General features: G+C 43.2%; 1 protein-coding gene across 1 annotated transcript in view; it reads right to left on the bottom strand.

The window, feature by feature from the left end:
• The window catches only part of LOC119972857 (eukaryotic translation initiation factor 3 subunit E), a 156,769-nt gene that overhangs the window by 76,679 nt on the left and 61,191 nt on the right, over nucleotides 1-18,899 (bottom strand). Inside the window, exon 8 of the mRNA XM_038810363.1 lies at nucleotides 11,532-11,658. Within this exon, the coding sequence (XP_038666291.1) occupies nucleotides 11,532-11,658 (127 nt within the window). The remainder of the gene's footprint in view (nucleotides 1-11,531; nucleotides 11,659-18,899) is intronic.

Genomic DNA, 18,899 nt, shown 5'->3' with positions numbered 1-18,899 from the left:
AAAGAAATAAAAAAGTATCAGAAAGCAGTTTAAGTATATTCCATAGCAAGGATGTTATAATCCAAGGAAGTGAACAAATGCCAAATTTAAAAACATTTTAAAACTTTTATTTAGTCTTGAAAATGCGTTTTTAAAAAACATGTCAACTTTTACTTTTGACATCGGATAAAAACATAAATTATAAAATAGCTAAATTGAATTAAGCTGACAAAGTAATTGCTAAACAATTCCATGAGTGTTTTTTCATAAAACCAAGCCAAAATCTATACTCTGACATAGCTAGGCTGAAATGTCCAACACGTGTTTAAGAAACTCACATGGTTTTGGTTTGCCTGACAAATACCACCCCCCAAAAAACAAAGCAACACAAACTCAAGTCCAGAGAGCTTGGGCTCAAGTGGGAACAAGCAAGGCTTTATAGAACATAGATCAAAGCAGGGTCCAGCGTTACGACACCCCGGGCTAAGGAACGGTCAATTCCAGCCCCCCATACCCTGAGTCGCAACACAATTAAATTAACCAATAAATCCTAGAAAATTCAGTCTTAATAATAATAATCTTTATTATTGTCCCAAGTAGGCTTATATTAACACAGCAAGGAAGCTACTGTGAAAATCCCCTAGTTGCCACATTCCGGCAATTCAGGCCGAATTCAGAATGTCCAATTCAGCTAACAACACGTCTTTCAGGACCTGTGGTAGGAAACCGGAGCACCCGGAGGAAACCCACGCAGACACGGGGAGAACGTGCAGACTCCACACAGACAGAGACCCAAGCCAGGAATCGAACCTGGGACCCTGGAGCTGTGAAGCAACTGTGCTAACCACTGTGCTACCATGCACTTGGCTGCACAATAATTGTAAATGAGGGTTTGTAAATTTAAACACAATTACTTTTTATTTGTAACAAGAACTATAAATAAATATGCAGCAAATACAACTGGTCAACTGTTATCTAAATCCTAATCCTCCACTTTAACTTGCCCTCACCCTCAATACACACGCGACAAAGGGGAAAAGAGGGTGAAAGTAATAAATAAAAGTTGAGTCTTTGTTTTAGGGGGGAGAGGAAAGAGAGAGCGAGCGCGAGAGAGAGCGAGCGCGAGAGAGAGCAAGAGAGAGGGAAAGAGACGAAAAGAGAGCGCGAGAGGGAGAGCCACGAGAGAGAGCGAGCACGAGAGTAGGGGAAAGAGAGCAAGAGCGAGTGAGAGAGAGCGAGAGAAAAAGAGAGAGGCGAGAGAGACAGCATGAGCAAGAGGAAGGATCCAATCACCACCTGTTACTGGGCAGAATACACCTTTTGGCCAATTCATTGGCCACCAGCCAACCAATCCAATCAAGTCCCACCCCATCTCTTGGGTGCCACAAAGTCTGAGTTCTGTTGCTCCAAAGCTAGCACAATGTTCTCTTTTCTAACTTTTGAATTCCTTTCTTCTTTGCTTGACGGAAAAGGTATATGCTCATTAAGCATCCTTGATCAAAATGATGACAGCAAAGTAAAGTTGTTGGAGAAGAAATCAACAGGAAGGACCCTTACAACAGCATACCAAAGAGCACTGGGGGGAGTAGGGGGTGTAGGTGGCAGGAGTGGGCATTTGGTGGTGCTAGATTTTTAACCATCAATACCAACACTCTACAGCCACAGTAATGATACAGGGACTTTAATTGACGATGCAACTGAAGCAGAATGGATGGGTTAATGACACCCTGGAGAATTGCAATGCTGCTTGTCCAATAAAGGGTGCACATGCGGAACATCAGAATCTGTGTTTTTTCTCAGCCGGTGCTGACTGACCAATTGCTGATTTCCAAATTTACTCTCGCTTTCATTTCAGATTTGCATTTTCTCCTTTCATCTGGGAACAAAATCATATGACCAACTAAATACTGCACTTGGGAGAATAGAAAGTTTTTATCTTGCATACGATCTACATTGAATCAGCGGTGCTCAGAAGTTAGAAACAGCAAATCCAAGAAGAACTGGACTTGGAACATTTAACTTAGCCGCACTTTTTCTGGCAATAAAAATCAGTGACACTTTCTCCATGTCTGTGGAAACAGTAATGTCCAAAAAACGAACTCCAGTCTGAGACCTGAAAATAGTTTGAGTTAAAGAGAATAGAGCCACAAGAAACAGCACTGCAGCAAACTTCATTCAATATCCTCTCCCAACTGTGTGTTTTTGTATCAGCTTTATTATTATTATTAAATTTAAGGATGAATAGCAGGCCAGTGCAACCACACCTTCCACCAAGTGCTGGTCGAGTCTGGAGGTTGGTGCCAAATGCAGTGCCCAAGGATGGAACCGGTTCATCAATCAGAGTTGGGCTTCAATAGTAATTCATGGATTGGAATTCTAATACACTTAACATAGAACATAGAACATAGAACAGTACAGCACAGAACAGGCCCTTCGGCCCTCGATGTTGTGCCGAGCAATGATCACCCTACTTAAACCCACGTAACCCGTATACCCATAACCCAACAATCCCCCCATTAACCTTACACTACGGGCAATTTAGCATGGCCAATCCACCTAACCCGCACATCTTTGGACTGTGGGAGGAAACCGGAGCACCCGGAGGAAACCCACGCACACGCGGGGAGGACGTGCAGACTCCACACAGACAGTGACCCAGCCGGGAATCGAACCTGGGACCCTGGAGCTGTGAAGCATTGATGCTAACCACCATGCTACCGTGAGGCCCCTTCCCAGGTGGATTTGTGCCATTTAGTGGCTGATGGAAAATAGGTTGAGAAAACTCACATAAACAACGAATTTCACAGATCCACTTGACCAAAAACACTTAACTGAATTAGCAATTGCTTAAATGTAATTTGGTATCTAACCTATTCCACCCTTGTTAAAAGACTACTATATCTTGTATCCTAAACTTTCACATTAAACAGAAAGTTAACATTCAGTTCTCCAGGTTGCTAAAAATGAGTTAGGTAGATTTCAACGTCAAATGCTCATGGTCGTATTTCTCTCTCTCTCTCTCTCTCTCTCTCTCTCGAGATTGTCATTTTGACAATGATTCAATTGTTCTCGGGTTTCTTGCTACACTCAACCTCAACTTCCTCCTCAAGGCAACAACCCATTTGACTTGGTTCCATTGGCACCAGCAACCCTTTATCAAGTGGGCACTTTTAAGCATGTCCTTGGGAAGCATGGGCGCCCAAGACTTATGAAGTTAGAAAGCACAAAAGCATAACACCTGCGTCCTATGCCTACAGGCGTGTGCTCTTCAGCTAGTGTCACTGGACAGCAATCAGCGCCAGGATCCTTGGCTCAAATTTCTCTCTTGCCTATCCAGCAGAATGTGACTTTCTGGACTTCAACTAACAGAGCGGAGCTGGGATCAAACAGAAGATCCCACTTGTTGAGTTCAGCCTCTATCATCAATGTATTTATCCACAGTGACACCAGGTGAGCTTGCTCACCTATTCATATGAAATGAAATGTAAATCGCTTATTGTCACGAGTAGGCTTCAATGAAGTTACTGTGAAAAGCCCCTAGTCGCCACATTCCGGCGCCTGTCCGGGGAGGCTGGTACGGGAATCGAACCATGCTGCTGGCCTGCTTCAAAAGCCAGCGATTTAGCCGAGTGAGCTAAACCAGCCCCTTCATATGTTAAAAACAGAAGGTACAAGCATACCAATATAACTATGCTAAGATTATTGCTGGGTTTGCAAATGCAAAAGCAATTTAAAAACAGGTTCCAGTCAGACTATCACAACAATTATCACAATAATCCAGTAAGGCTATCACAATTTCTGGACTGATTACAAACGAAATGGCTGCAGATGATAATAAACACCACATGGCAGCAATCCAATGCTTGGTTTGCTTATAGAGCTCTCAGTTTGGGCTGCAGGTGGGCCATGCAATATGTTGCAATTTCTAAAAATGTAGTCACTATACAAATTGCATTAAGGCATGAAAGTGGTCAGGTTTAAAGGTTTGGGATTAATTGGATTTAAATGACACACATCAATTTAAAGGCAAAGAGGGCAAAAAAGGTTGCATAGTCCACATAAAATCACATGTATGTGTTCTTAACTTGTCAGCCAATCGAGGCATCGTGGTCAAATATTTTAAACATATGGGATTCAAAGCCACATTTTAAACTGGAAAATATTGGGAGAATGATCTAACAAACGGCTGATGAATACTGCATCAGATGAAGGTGAAGGACAGAAGTGTGATGTTACAGGGGATCAGCACAATAACACAAGTGATGTAATGAGGACACATTATTTCTTGTAATATTACCCAAATAATTTAATACTTTAGTTGCTGCAGAACAGATTGACTAACGCAGACAGTATTGTTTTCTAACCCTTTCGCCATTTCTGATATACTATCTGCACATAATATAAAGCTTGATAGGCATGTAATGAAAGCAATGTCACCAAGACTCAAAGGCACAGGTCTGGCAATTGGGAAATTAATTGAAAATGCTATGTTCTGCAAGTAGCATTACTAACATTCAGAAAACGGGTCCTTCAACCTCTTCCATGTTCACTATTGCATAACAATACAAATACAGGATATCTTCAATCCAAAGAGCAATCAAACCATACCCTAGCTTTAATCTTGAAGATGAAACTGCACAAAACATAATTCAACAGATCAACCTTCTCGCAATCGCTTTTCAAACAGGATATCTCCATTATAGAATACTCTGCTGTGTGACACTTGCCGGGGTACCTGAAATCAATCCAGTACAATAAACTCCTGGCAATCTCGATACCACTGAATGCCTGAGTATAACAAAGCTTTCTGGAGTGCAAACTAAATTAAAAGACTTTTCACCTTCCCCTTTAGATAAGCAAATGCCTAATGCTTAACTTTTAAGGTTTAAAATCACAGCAAGCTTCCTTAATTTCTTCCATACTTAAGAAAGCAACACTACCAGCTGCATCATGATAGCCAACTTTAGGCCCGGACTGCCGAGTTCTCATTTCTCTCTCACTTTTGTACTCATCCATATATCTCTGCTTCACGACCAACTCTTTCCACTAGCTACTGCAAGCAATAGGTCAGGGAGAATGCTTGGACAAGAAACGGTATCTCAGCTACTAAATCCAATCTAGTTCTTACAGCTATACCGGATGCTTTTCATATTGCAACAAAGATTTGAGACAAAATGGGAAGATTTCTCTATGTTGTTTCCTCCAGTTATGAAATAGCTTGAATTTCCTCATGCATTTGTAAAATGGAGATAGAGAGTCAATAGGGTAAGAGAATGGCTGTTGCAGGTTCCAGGATTTAGATGTTTCTGTAAGAACAGAGAAGATGGTAAAGGCGGGGGGGGGGTGGGGGGGGGGGGGGGGGGTGGCATTGTTAATCAAGGACAGTATTATGGCGGTAGAAAGGACGTTTGAGGACTCGTCTACTGAGGTAGTATGGGCCGAGGTTAGGAACAGTAGAGGAGAGGTCACCCTGTTGGGAGTTGTCTATAGACCTCCGAATTATTCCAGAGATGTAGAGGAAAGGATCGCAAAGATGATTTTCGACAGGAGCGAGAGTAACAGGGTAGTTGTTATGGGGGACTTTAACTTTCCAAATATTGACTGGAAATACTATAGTTCGAGTACTATAGATGGGTCAGTTTTTGTGCAGTGTGTGCAGGAGGGTTTTCTGACACAGTATGTAGACAGGCCAACAAGGGGCGAGGCCACATTGGATTTGGTACTGGGTAATGAACCCGGCCAGGTGTTAGATTTAGATGTAGGTGAGCACCTTGGTGATAGTGATCACAATTCGGTTATGTTTACTTTAGCAATGAGCAGGGATAGGTATATACCGCAAGGCAATAATTATAGCTGGGGGAAAGGCAATTACGATGCTATTCGGCAAGATTTAGGATGTATAGGATGGGGAAGGAAACTGCAGGGGATGGGTACAATCAAAATGTGGAGCTTGTTCAAGGAACAGCTACTGCGTGTCCTTGATAAGTATGTACCTGTCAGGCAGGGAGGAAGTTGTCGAGCAAGGGAACTGTGGTTTACTAAGGAAGTTGAAGCACTTGTCAAGAGTAAGAAGAAGGCTTATGTTAGGATGAGACATGAAGGCTCAGTTAGGGCACTTGAGAGTTACAAGTTAGCCAGGAAGGACCTAAAGGGAGAGTTAAGAAGAGCAAGGAGAGGACACGAAAAGTCATTGGCGGATAGGATCAAGGAAACCCCTAAGGCTTTCTATAGGTATATCAGGAACAAAAGAATGACTAGAGTAAGATTAGGGCCAATCAAGGATAGTAGTGGAAAGTTGTGTGTGGAATCAGAGGAGATAGGGGAAGCGTTAAATGGATATTTTTCGTCAAGTGTTTACACTGAAGAAAGACAATGTTGTCGAGGAGAATACGCAGGTTCAGTCGACCAGGCTAGATGGAATTGAGGTTCAAAAGGAAGAGGTGTTAGCAATTTTGGAAAGTGTAAAAATAGATAAGTCCCCTGGGCCAGATGGGATTTATCCTAGGATTCTCTGGGAAGCCAGGGAGGAGATTGCAGAGCCTTTGTCCTTGATCTTTATGTCGTCTTTGTCGACAGGAATAATGCCGGAAGACTGGAGGATAGCAAATGTTGTCCCCTTGTTCAAGAAGGGGAGTAGAGACAACCCTGGTAATTATAGACCTGTGAGCCTTACTTTGGTTGTGGGTAAAATGTTGGAAAAGGTTATAAGAGATAGGGTTTATAATCATCTTGAAAAGAACAAGTTGATTAGCGATAGTCAACACAGTTTTGTGAAGGGTAGGTCATGCCTCACAAACCTTATTGAGTTTTTTGAGAAGGTGACCAAACAGGTGGATGAGGGTAAAGCGGTTGATGTGGTGTATATGGATTTCAGTAAGGCGTTGGATAAGGTTCCCCACGGTAGGCTATTGCAGAAAATAAGGAAGTATGTGATTGAAGGTGATTTAGCGGTTTGGATCAGTAATTGGCTAGCTGAAACAAGACAGAGGGTGGTGGTTGATGGCAAATGTTCATCCTGGAATTCAGTTACTAGTGGTGTACCACAAGGATCTGTTTTGGGGCCACTGCTGTTTGTCATTTTTATAAATGACCTGGAAGAGGGTGTAGAAGGATGGGTTAGTAAATTTGCAGATTACACGAAGGTCGGTGGAGTTGTGGATAGTGCTGAAGGATGTTATAGGATACAGAGGGACATAGATAAGCTGCAGATCTGGGCTGAGAGGTGGCAGATGGAGTTTAATGCGGAAAAGTGTGAGGTGGTTCACTTTGGAAGGAGTAACAGGAATGCAGAGTACTGGTCTAATGGCAAGATTCTTGGTAGTGTAGATGAACAGAGAGATCTCGGCATCCAGGTACATAAATCCCTGAAAGTTGCCACCCAGGTTAATAGGGCTGTTAAGAAGGCATATGGTGTGCTAGCCTTTATCAGTAGGGGGATTGAGTTTCGGAGCCACATGGTCATGCTGCAGCTGTACATAACTCTGGTGCGGCCGCTCCTGGAGTACTGCGTGCAGTTCTGGTCACCACATTATAGGAAGGATGTGGAAGCTTTGGAAAGGGTTCAGAGGAGATTTACTAGGATGTTGCCTGGTATGGAGGGAAGGTCTTACGAGGAAAGGCTCAGGGACTTGAGGTTGTTTTCGTTAGAGAGGAGAAGGCTGAGAGATGACTTAATAGAGACATATAAGATAGTCAGAGGGTTAGATAGGGTGGACAGTGAGAGTCTCTTTCCTTGGATGGTGATGACCAACACGAGGGGACATAGCTTTAAATTGAGGGCTGGTAGATATAGGACAGATGTCGGAGGCAGTTTCTTTACTCAGAGAGTAGTAGGAGTGTGGAACGCCCTGCCTGCAACAGTAGTAGACTCGCCAACTTTAAGGGCATTTAAGTGGTCACTGGATAGACATATGGATGAAAATGGAATTGTGGAGGTCAGATAGGCTTCAGATGGTTTCACGGGTCGGCGCAACATCGAGGGCCGAAGGGCCTGTACTGCGCTGTAATGTTCTATGTTCTAGATGCCAAATTGATTCATTTTGGCATGTTTTAAATTGCTAGTTAAATTATGTATCGTGCAGGTTTTAGCAAGTATGAACGGTCCTGATCATGTGTGAACACGAGTTCACTGGCACAATGGACAGTACTCCTCGCCATTGTGGCCATTACAGATGTATTACTGCTACAATAGGCTTTATATCTGGCTGGGGCATCACAATGGACTGACATGCTGAACATTTCAGATCACCCATGATCAACAATGCATCGGTCAGATCTACTGAATACTTTGATCTAAAAGTCCGACCGCTTATTAAACTGCACAAGAAATAACAAAGCGCATTAATCTCCTTATTCATCAAATTTATTTTTGCTTTATACTCCCTGCATTGTTCCATTAGTATAATTTAAGCTGTAAATACATTTCACCATTAGTTTTAGCCAGTGGGCATGGGGCTGGTTTAGCTCACTGGGCTAAATCACTGGCTTTTAAAGCAGACCAAGCAGGCCAGCAGCACGGTTCGATTCCCGTACCAGCCTCCCCGGACAGGCGCCGGAATGTGGCGACTAGGGGCTTTTCACAGTAACTTAATTGAAGCCTACTCGTGACAATAAAGCGATTTTCTTTTTTTTTTTCATGAGTCACTTGGAAACATTCAGAGCATCCCACAAGATGATAACTCTCAGCTTATCATATGATCTAGGTACACATAGAACATACAGTGCAAAGACGGGCATTCGGCGCATCGAGTCTGCACCGACCCACTTAAGCCCTCACTTCCACCCCATCCCCGTAACCCGTCCTAACCTTTTTGGTCACTAAGGGCAATTTGGCATGGCCAATCCACCTAACCTGCACGTCTTTGGACTATGGGAAGAAACCGGAGCACCCGGAGGAAACCCACGCAGACAATGGGAGAACATGCAGACTCCGCACAGACAGTGACCCAGCGGGGAATCGAACCCGGGACCCTGGCGCTCTGAAGCCACAGTGCTATCCACTTGTGCTACCGTGCTGCCCTTACACCACAGACAAGAAGGCATGTTGCAGATGATATACTGCCTGGTTATGATGAAAATATCAAAAACATTCAACAACCTCAATCTTTTTCTATAAATCACAAAACAAAAGAGCAGAAGAATTGAGGAACAGTAACACTTTGGATAACTCGGTAATAAACACGGGTTTAAATTGGCAATTCAGGGATTGCTAAAGGAGGAAGGTAATTAACAGGCCAGAAACAGAACAAGGTGGGTGGGTTGAGATGTGATGGGGATAGGCAGGGAATGTATTAGGGGCAAAAGCATAAAATACTGGACAATCTCAGCAGGCTTGACACCATCTGTGGCGAGAAATAGGAACGACGTTGAGTTTGGATGACTCTTTGTCAAATGTGTCAGGGGTTGGATGGGGCATGAATCGTATGAAATTCCTCCCTGTAGTTAGTGACTGGGCAATAAACATTGAAACAAGGTCATCCCCAAGATCACAACGAAGGGCATAAGTCTTCTGGCTCTCTTATTGCTGCACTGTTCTACTACACCATCCCTAAGAGTTGCTTGAAGGCTCCGCAAAAGCTGCAGCATCAGAAAGCAAGGAGAGAAATGGAATTTCACACTTGAAATGCGGAGATCAGTTTGTCTTCTGGGATTAAACATCCTTCCTTTTCAAAGGAGGGCCCCCATTTCTCACCAGAGATGTATTCTGTATCTTCAGTCGTAAAAGAAATTTAAAATATTCATGCATCTCCACTGGGGACGAGAGAAACGCCATTATTCTTCTAATATGCCAGCTACTTATTTTGAGAATGGCAATGTGGTTTTAAGTACAATACTCAGCGGGATATTTTGTTGAGACACAAAATTCTTGAATTCCGAAATCTACACTTTGTTCTTTGTTCCAAATGTTTCAAAGCAGACATACAGAAGGAATGCCCCTGCAAAGTTTTCAGGTTACATCTGTTGCATTTTAAGTATGGCCACATCTCATTTCCCCAATACTGGCTGTTCCAGAAATTAAATAGCCCCACCTGACCAAGCGATGACGATTAGAAAGTGGATAAATCCCCAGGGCTTGATAATCTTCACCCCAGGGTACTAAGGGTGGTGACCATGGAAATAGCAGATAAACCAGTTTTAATCTTTCAAAATTCTCTCGATTCTGGAACAATCCCGCAGATTGGAGGCTAACCCTGCTACTTAATAAATGGAGGGACACCAGAGGGAATTACAGACCAGTTAGCCTACCATCAGGGAAGATGCTAGAGCCGTTATGAGGGATGTCATAACGGGACACTGAGAAAATATCAACAGGATTAGACAAAGTCAACGTGGATTTATGAAAGAAGAATCATGTTGGATGAGGACGTAACTAGTAGAATTGATATGGGTGAACTAGTGGAAGTGATGTATTTGTATTTTCAGAAAGCATTTGATGAAGTCCCCTTACGAGGTTAGTTAGTCGTAAAATTAAAGCACAAGGGTTTTGGGGGGGGGGGGGGGGATAAAATATTGGCATGGATTAAGAATCGGTAGCAGCTAGGAAACAGGGAGAAGGAATAAATGGTTTTTTTTTCGAGGTGGCAGGCAGAGACTAGTGGGATCAGTGCTTGGGCCCCAGCTATTCATAATATGCATCAATGATTTGGATAAGGGAATCAAAAGTAATATTTCCAAGTTTGCTGATGACACAAAATTCGGTGGGAATGTCAGTGGTGAGGAGGACGTTAAGAGGCTTCAAGGTGATTTATATATATGGCAGATGCAGTATAATGTGGATAAATGTGAGCTTGAAAATGATAGAATTCTGACAGGGCCGGACACACTGGATGCAGCAACGTTGTCTCCTCTGGCTGGGGGGTCTAGAATATGGGGTCACAATATCAGGATGCAGGGAAAGCCATTTAAGACTGAAATGGGGAGAAATGTCTTCACCGAGGGTGGCGAACCTGTGGCTTTCTCTGAAGGCTATGGTGGCCAAGTCATGAATACAGTTAAGACGGAAATAGACAGATTCCGAGATTCTAAAGGTGAATGAAGAGAGAGCATGAGGGCCCCGGCTTTTTAAGACTGTCCTTAAAGCCCATCTCTCAGCCTCCAGTTACATGACTACTCAGGACTTTGACTCAGTACATCACTGAAGTGCCTTACGTTGCATTGACAGATTTTCTCTAATGGAGTGCTTTTTGCCAGGCTAATGCAGTTTGTGCAACAGCTGGTTCTTGAGTACAAGTCAGGCAAAAAAACAGCGACTTCTGACAACACTGCGATATCTTTTTGTCCAATAACTAGGAGCGTCATTATCTGAAGAAATATCATTGCCCAAGATTGCAGCTGGCTACAATTCTGAATAATGTTTTTATTGAGCTACTGTGCACGAGAGCACTAAGGCGACTCAGAATGTTTGGAGTTGCAAACTATCATCAGGCAGCGATAAGCTTGGATTTCAAAAGGGAGGGACGAGGATCAGGGGAAACAGAAGGAGTTCACTGTTTGCAGCCACTGGAAAAGTGAGGGAATTGTGTGTGAAGAAGGAATGAATGAGCAGAACTTACTTGCTGGATGACCTTCACCAAGTCTTTCAGGACCTGTCTGCGTTTTCGCACATCCTTGTTGGTGATGACTGCTGTGGTGAGGTAACGAAGGATGTGTGGACACATCGTCTGAATGGCATTCAGATATCTAGAGAGGAAGATAAAGATAAATCAATTTTATGTCCCGTTTCTGTGCCAGCATTTATTGCCCAGCCCTAATTGCCCTTGAGGGGGCAGTCAAGAGTCAACCACATTGCTGTGGGTCTGGAGTCACATGTAGGCCAGACCAGGTAAGGACGGCAGATTTCCTTCCCTAAAGAACATCACTGAATCAGATGGGTTTTTACAACAATGGTTTCAATGTCATCGTTCGACTTTCAATTCCAGATTTTTATTGAATTCAAATTTCACCATCTGCATTGGCAGGATTTGAACCTCATTACTAGTGATGATACCACTATGCCACCGCCTCCCCACAGATCTGCTCACAAGACTCCAGGCTTCAAGTACATCACAGGGACACCGCCAATTATTTTTTTTAATGAAGTGAAATTCACAGGGCCACTGACCCAGGTTCACCTGACGGTCATTAGACTTGTTTGGAATGCACAGGCAAACAACATCAATCTTGGGGTTACTAGATGAAAAACTGTGAACTGCACAATGTGCACAGAATGGAGACTTGTGGAGTCACTCCTACCCCACACAAAGGGTGCCTCACACATCAATGACCCAGCTGCACTGTGAGCTGTTCACTTCAGCCACTCCTTCCCGGCTCAACTGAGGAAGGATGTGGTAAATAGTAGGAGAAACAGCCTAATGAGGGCAAATGGTAAAAATAAATACACCAGAGACCAACATGTGTAACCATAGCACTGTTAGTTATGGACACAGACCACAGAATAAATGTACTTCAAAAACCACATTAACATGCTAATTTCCATAATTCACTCAGGTGCTGAAATGGGCCTAATTTCCTCTTGCAATGCAGACCTTTCTCAGCCAGTAATCCAAGAATAATATTTTAGCAATTAGTCCAACTTTCTCTCTCTGACTCAGTGACACAGGTTAACTTCATATCAGCAGTTTGGGAGGACCCGAAGCAGAGCGTGTGCCTATTACCAGAGATTTGGGGCACGCTCATTCGCAGCAGTGTTAAATATATTCATCATCGTGAAATATTTCCAGCAATAGAGAACAAGAAATTTGAGTTAGCGCAGATGGGCAGTTTTAGTCACCTCTTCACTGGAAGGGTGTGATCACAGCAGAGTGGCTACAGAGCAGCAAATCGAGGCTCTTGCCCGGAATGGAGTTACCAGGAAAGAGCATACTTTCCTTCGAATGGAAAAAGGTGAGGGGAAATGTAATTGAAGCGCATAAAACTACGAGGAACCCAATACATAGGAAGGACCCTATTTCCCTAAGCCGAGAGGTCAACAAACCTGAAATTTCAAGTAATTGGCAGGGGGGTTAGAGGGCAGTTCAGTGGAATCTTTTCACCCAGAGGGTGGTGTGGGGTCTGGAACCCACTTCCTGGAAGGAATGTAAAGGTACAAATCCTCAGGGTGTTTAAAACAGAAACCTGGTAATGCGAAGGATAACGGAGCAAGAGCTGTAAAGTGGAACTAGACGGCACAGCCCCTGCTGCCGGCACAGAGCAGCGGCACAGCCCCTTGCTGCCGGCACAGCCCCTTGCTGCCGGCACAGCCCCTTGCTGCCGGCACAGCCCCTTGCTGCCGGCACAGCCCCTTGCTGCCGGCACAGCCCCTTGCTGCCGGCACAGCCCCTTGCTGCCGGCACAGCCCCTTGCTGCCGGCACAGCCCCTTGCTGCCGGCACAGCCCCTTGCTGCCGGCACAGCCCCTTGCTGCCGGCACAGCCCCTTGCTGCCGGCACAGCCCCTGCTGCCGGCACAGGTGTGATGGGTCGAATGGCTTTCTCCTGTGCTGCAAGTTTCTAAAGTCAGCAGACACTGCAGAAGTTCCTTTTAATGAACAAGTTGTACAGTGGCACTCTCAGATTTTTCTCAAGTTCCCTGTTCTACATACAGCCCACTCTGCCTTTCTCATAGATACCCAAATTGTCCCCTGCAAGTTCACACTGTGAAACAGAATTAATGGTATCCTCAGGATTCAAGAGCTCTGACTACAGTTCCAAGGCCGCTCCACATGTAACAGCTGAGCAGTAGATGGAATGCTCCAACCTCAATGTGTATTTGATCAATGCTGATCCATTGGCAACCTGCCAGGAGGAGTCCTTTACAAAAACAAGCCTTACTCATCGCAAATAGTCTGCTCTTTCCTCCCATAAATAACAAAAGTCTTAACCGGCCAGGATTAGTACATTGTACATGAGTGGCACCAAAATATTTATACCCAACCCTCCCACTGTCACTAGCTTTCATTTTAAGCAACTGTAGACTTGCCTAATGTATTGGTTGCTTCAAAATGGAATTTATGATACAGCACAAAGCACAGTGAGAAAAGAACATAGAACATACAGTGCAGGTGGTCATTCGGCCCATCGAGTCTGCACCGACCCACTAAAGCCCCCACTTCCACCCTATCCTCGTAACCCAATAACCCCTCCTAACCTTTTTGGTCACTAAGGGCAATTTATCATGGCCACTCCACCTAACCTGCACAGCTTTGGACTGTGGAAGGAAACCGGAGCACCCGGAGGAAACCCACGCAGACATGGGGAGAACATGCAGACTCCGCACAGTTAATGACCCAGCAGGGAATCGAACCTGGGACCCTGGCGCTGTGAAGCCACAGTGCTATCTACTTGTGCTACCGTGCTGCCACACGGTACTGCCACACAGGACTCCACATCAGGAACACCTGACAAACCCAAGTGCACACTGTTGTAGTACGTGGTTACTAACATGGAATCATGACCAAACATAACTTCTGAATTCTTCATTTGTTCCACAACAGCCTTCAAGTTTGTAAAAATCACCTTTCCTCACCTGGCAGTGGAATTAGGAAAGCAGTGCGAGTTTATGCTTCAGCTGTGGATCCTTTCCCAAAACGGATTAGACTCCAGGATTATCTGAAAAACCAACTCTGCTACTTTCTTTCAACCTCATTGCCTGCCCCATTCAGTGAATGATGCAGCACTGAAGGCCATTCAGCCCATCCTGCAGCCCTATGAAAGAGCTACCCAATTAGTCCCACTCAGCCTGGCGCTTTCCCTGTGGTCCGACACATTTGTTCTGCCAAGTGTCGATTCAATTCCCTTTTGAACGTTATTATTGAATCAGCTCCCACTGCCCTTACAGGCAGCATCTTCCAGATCACAACAACTCACTCAATGGGTAAAAAATATCTTATCTTGCCTCTAGTCCTTCAGCCCAATTATTTTCGTTTAAATCTCATTACCAACCCCCTTGCTAGCGGGAACAATTTTGCCTCATCTTCAATATTCCCAGCATTTTCTGCTTTTGTTTCAAATTTCTAGTGCCTGCGGGATTTTACTTTTTGAATAAAGCCACACTTCCATTCTGGAGATCCAGCAACAATGTATATGTGGTACAGTCACTACAGCTTCAAGTTACAATTTTTGGTGACAATTTGTACTGCCCCTGCAGAATATGCGATTAGCTTGGCTCTGGTAAAGCTAAATATGGTACGACTTTATCACCCTACAATCCCAACGAAAGCCTGTGTGTATATAATGCGCAACACATGATGTTCGCACAGAAAAGAAAATACAGAACTTGCGTACTAAATGTTATTTCTCACTGACAGGGTCAATTTTCTTCTCCCTTACAGGCCGAGTCAGAATGTTCTAGAATAGTTGTTCTTTTGCTATTTGCCAATTATTGACATTTAAAACATTTCGCCCACCATCTCTTCCATTCAAAACTCCGCAGTCAACAAAGCCAAATTGTTCCATCATGTTGTGTAAATGCCCAGGACAGACTTTTGATAGTATTTCCCCCATTGATGTAACAACAGTACCACACTCCACAGTGAAAATACTGACCTTCATCTAAATTTTTTTTGCAGCTGCCAATTTTTAATTTCGAACTGATCGTTTTATGAGAAAAATTATTGAAGCAAAATTTAATTGAAGGAGAAAGCTACACATTTCCCACCAAGATTGCAATCATCCACTTGTGCCCCAAGTGTTTTGATTGATGTTTCAAAAGCCTGCACTTTTACGGGACATTATTACTCCACAATCGTCGAGAGCAAGCTTTTGATTCACGGATGCGTGCGAAACACATGAACTTTGGTGGGGTTTAATCCACACAACAGGAGTAAGTTTAGGAGAGTGGGGGACCCCCCCCCCCCCCCCCCAACCCCTCATGCTTTGTTCCTACTTAAACCTGCAGTTTTTAAACTGAAAACTATGATTCTCCTCAGACACTGCACTTTACCAATTATCCCGTTTTACTGTATATACATATACACATATATACCAAATATACTAAGATATACAAACTTTTTTTTAAATTCCTGAACCATTCGAGGCTGAGCAGCACTTTAACCAGAAATCTCAGAGGAACAACTTCTGCTACCACCCAGAGAAAATGCTGTAAATTCCACAGAGTATTACAGTTGAGAATACCAAACCAGCAGCAATTCTCAGCTGTACACCCATGCTGTCTACATGCTGAAGTGAGATATTTCGCATTGGACGTAGAGGACCTTGGGGCTGGGGTGGCAGGGAATCAAACGTGATGCAAAAGACAATTTTCTTGCTCTCCAACACCATTTATTAAAGTATCTGGAAAAAAAAAGCTTGTCCTATCAGTCAGCTAAAAAGCTTAAAGCAGAGCCGTTAGCAAATTTCTGGTTTCGTTTCTCCTTGGCAGGTTCTTTACACTGATCAGTAAAGTTCACTTGAGAAATGGGTGGTCAGTTTGGCATAGTGGTTGTACCCATGTCTGACTCGAAGAATTAATTAACCCCAAAAACAGAATATGGCATCTGCCGTCGAAGACACTCAGCCGGTCATGTTTTTGACAGAAGAGCTGGAATTCCAAAAGCCTGAAATCACAGGTACTGTTTTATTAGGAACAGCTTGGGGTTACAATGAGATTGAGGAAAATGTGAGGGTTCTCCTTCCAAACCAGCAGCATTGAAATGGGATTATAGAACTAGAACCAAGAACCACATCAGCCCATAATGCTCAGAACTATGTCCATTCAATGTCAGCTGAAGGAACCTGAATAACTGACCTCTTTTATATATATTTTTTTTACATTAACAAATTTCTTGACATCTAAGTCATTGCACTGAACCTGCACTCAAGTGATGTTAGCTCAGACACATTATCTAAACCACATACTTTGTACACTGGAAGAACATCAATATTATAACCTAAATGACGCACTTATTGCATCTATTTCTAGTACAATATTGTAGTGAGAAAACGGATTCGAAAATCTCAACAGAGTCCAAATGAAAAGTTCATGTATAAGTTTGACCCAAGTCTCTAGCTAAAGATATGACATAATATCCAACTAGTACTGTATTCAATTACAAATACATCAACTATCATATTAGTACCTACATTACAGGTCAGCTGTGGACTGTTCACTGCCACTAATTGCCTTTGAAGCTGGTTTCACTCAGCTTTTAATGCCTACTCTCAGGTATTACTTTACCGTCAAATCACTATCTTGAGTCTCAGTATCAAACCTCGAATGCATTCCTTGCATGAGACACAGAAGTCGAATCAGGTGATAATGCAGCCACTCTAGCAGCACAGACTTTTTGGCATTGAAATGCAATGACAGCACATAAACAGGTCAAGGACAGCCAGAGTTACATAATCCCCTTTCAATGCCCCTGGCCTGCAAGCAGAACCCCTCATTCCCCCTTAACACCACACTGCTGTCTACAAAACATTGCCTGTAACCACCCCACCACCAAAATCTCCTGATTTAGGACCATTCCCTTACCCCAACAACTTGATTACAGTTTTCGGTCACCCTGATTAATGCTTCCCTCCTTTACCCTGCCATCTATGCCATTGCTTCCACTTCTACGAAGAGCCTGGAAATGCTTTGCAGCCATAAAGGCATGAAATAAATCGAAGAATAATACAGTTCCAAGTTTCATCTTCTTTCATATTTAAATCAAAACATGGAAATTAATATAATTGCCATTTTTTTTTTTTAAATAGAAAGGACACACACACACCTTAAGTCCGATCATTGGGGTCTAATATTGAAAGCAAAAAATTGTGTAGTATTCTGATCAATGTCAGAGACCTCGAACACTGTTCAGCTTGGGATAATCATATTCCCCGGCCACTGACGATTAGACCAGGCTGAAACAGCAAGTGAATGGGTTCAATATTAATGGCAGCAGCCTTACTGCTCCAGCAAAACTTAATTACAACAAAAATTGATGACACTTGTAACTGTTCATCGCCCAAATATATATTTTGGAAATCCGACCCATGATAGAATGGGGATCAAGGAATTGCAGTTACATGGCACTGTTCATGAGCACTGGACGGTTCAAAGCACTTCACAGCCAATGGAATTCTTGCTGTGCAGTTACTGTTGTGATGTAGGAAGCGGGATAGCTAACATAGACACAGCAAGTTCCCACAAACAAGTAATGTGATAATGACGAGCTGATCTATTTTTGTGTGATGTTAACTGAGCAGATAAACATTGGCCAGGACACTGGGGTTAAGTCCCCTGTTCTCTGAAGTAATGGCACGGGATCTTTTACATCCACCCAAATAGGCAGATGAGGTTTTGGTTTGAATTTGTCTGAAAGACAGCAATCTCCCAATAGTGCAGCACCCCCTCAGTGCTGCACTGGAGCATCAGACTTCATTTTTGCACTCAAGCCCTGGGGTGATACTAGGCCCAGAACCTTGTGACTCAAAGGTAAGAGTGCAACCAATAGCAACACTGCAGTCTGCTCTCTCAACCTATTTTATATAAATGATAGTTGAAATCAAAAGCACTACTTCTTGCATCTTTGCAATGCAAGTGAGAAAACTATTTGTCCATCAGTTATGTATAGCTTTATTAATGAATTATAAAATATTGCGAAGATGGCAAACTCCAGCACCGTCCTTTTTTTAGCTGAAGAAAATTAAGTGGAACACTCTTCAAATCCACTGTCCATTGAAACTTCCTTTGCAATCTTCATCAATTAATTGAAACGTGCATGAATCCTGTATTTTCTTTTTAAAACTACAAACATTGAAGTGATCAAATTGAATAATTTATCCCTTGATATACCTTTACACATCAGACCAGCCCCAATTGGAAATTTTCAGAGTCACTGCCTAAGTTGTTTGAATAATTTGATATTCTTATGATAAGTCCACAAGTTAATCCATTTTACCTTCTTAAACGCAAAAATTGGAGATCATAAAGGGGGATCAATCCACAGGTCCCCAAAACTGG

Source organism: Scyliorhinus canicula, chromosome 10 (genome assembly GCF_902713615.1).
Source record: "Scyliorhinus canicula chromosome 10, sScyCan1.1, whole genome shotgun sequence".
In the NCBI taxonomy this organism is placed as follows: Eukaryota; Metazoa; Chordata; class Chondrichthyes; order Carcharhiniformes; family Scyliorhinidae; genus Scyliorhinus; species Scyliorhinus canicula.
The sequence above is the reverse complement of the archived record's forward strand: the minus strand, read 5'-3'. Positions and strand labels throughout refer to the sequence as shown.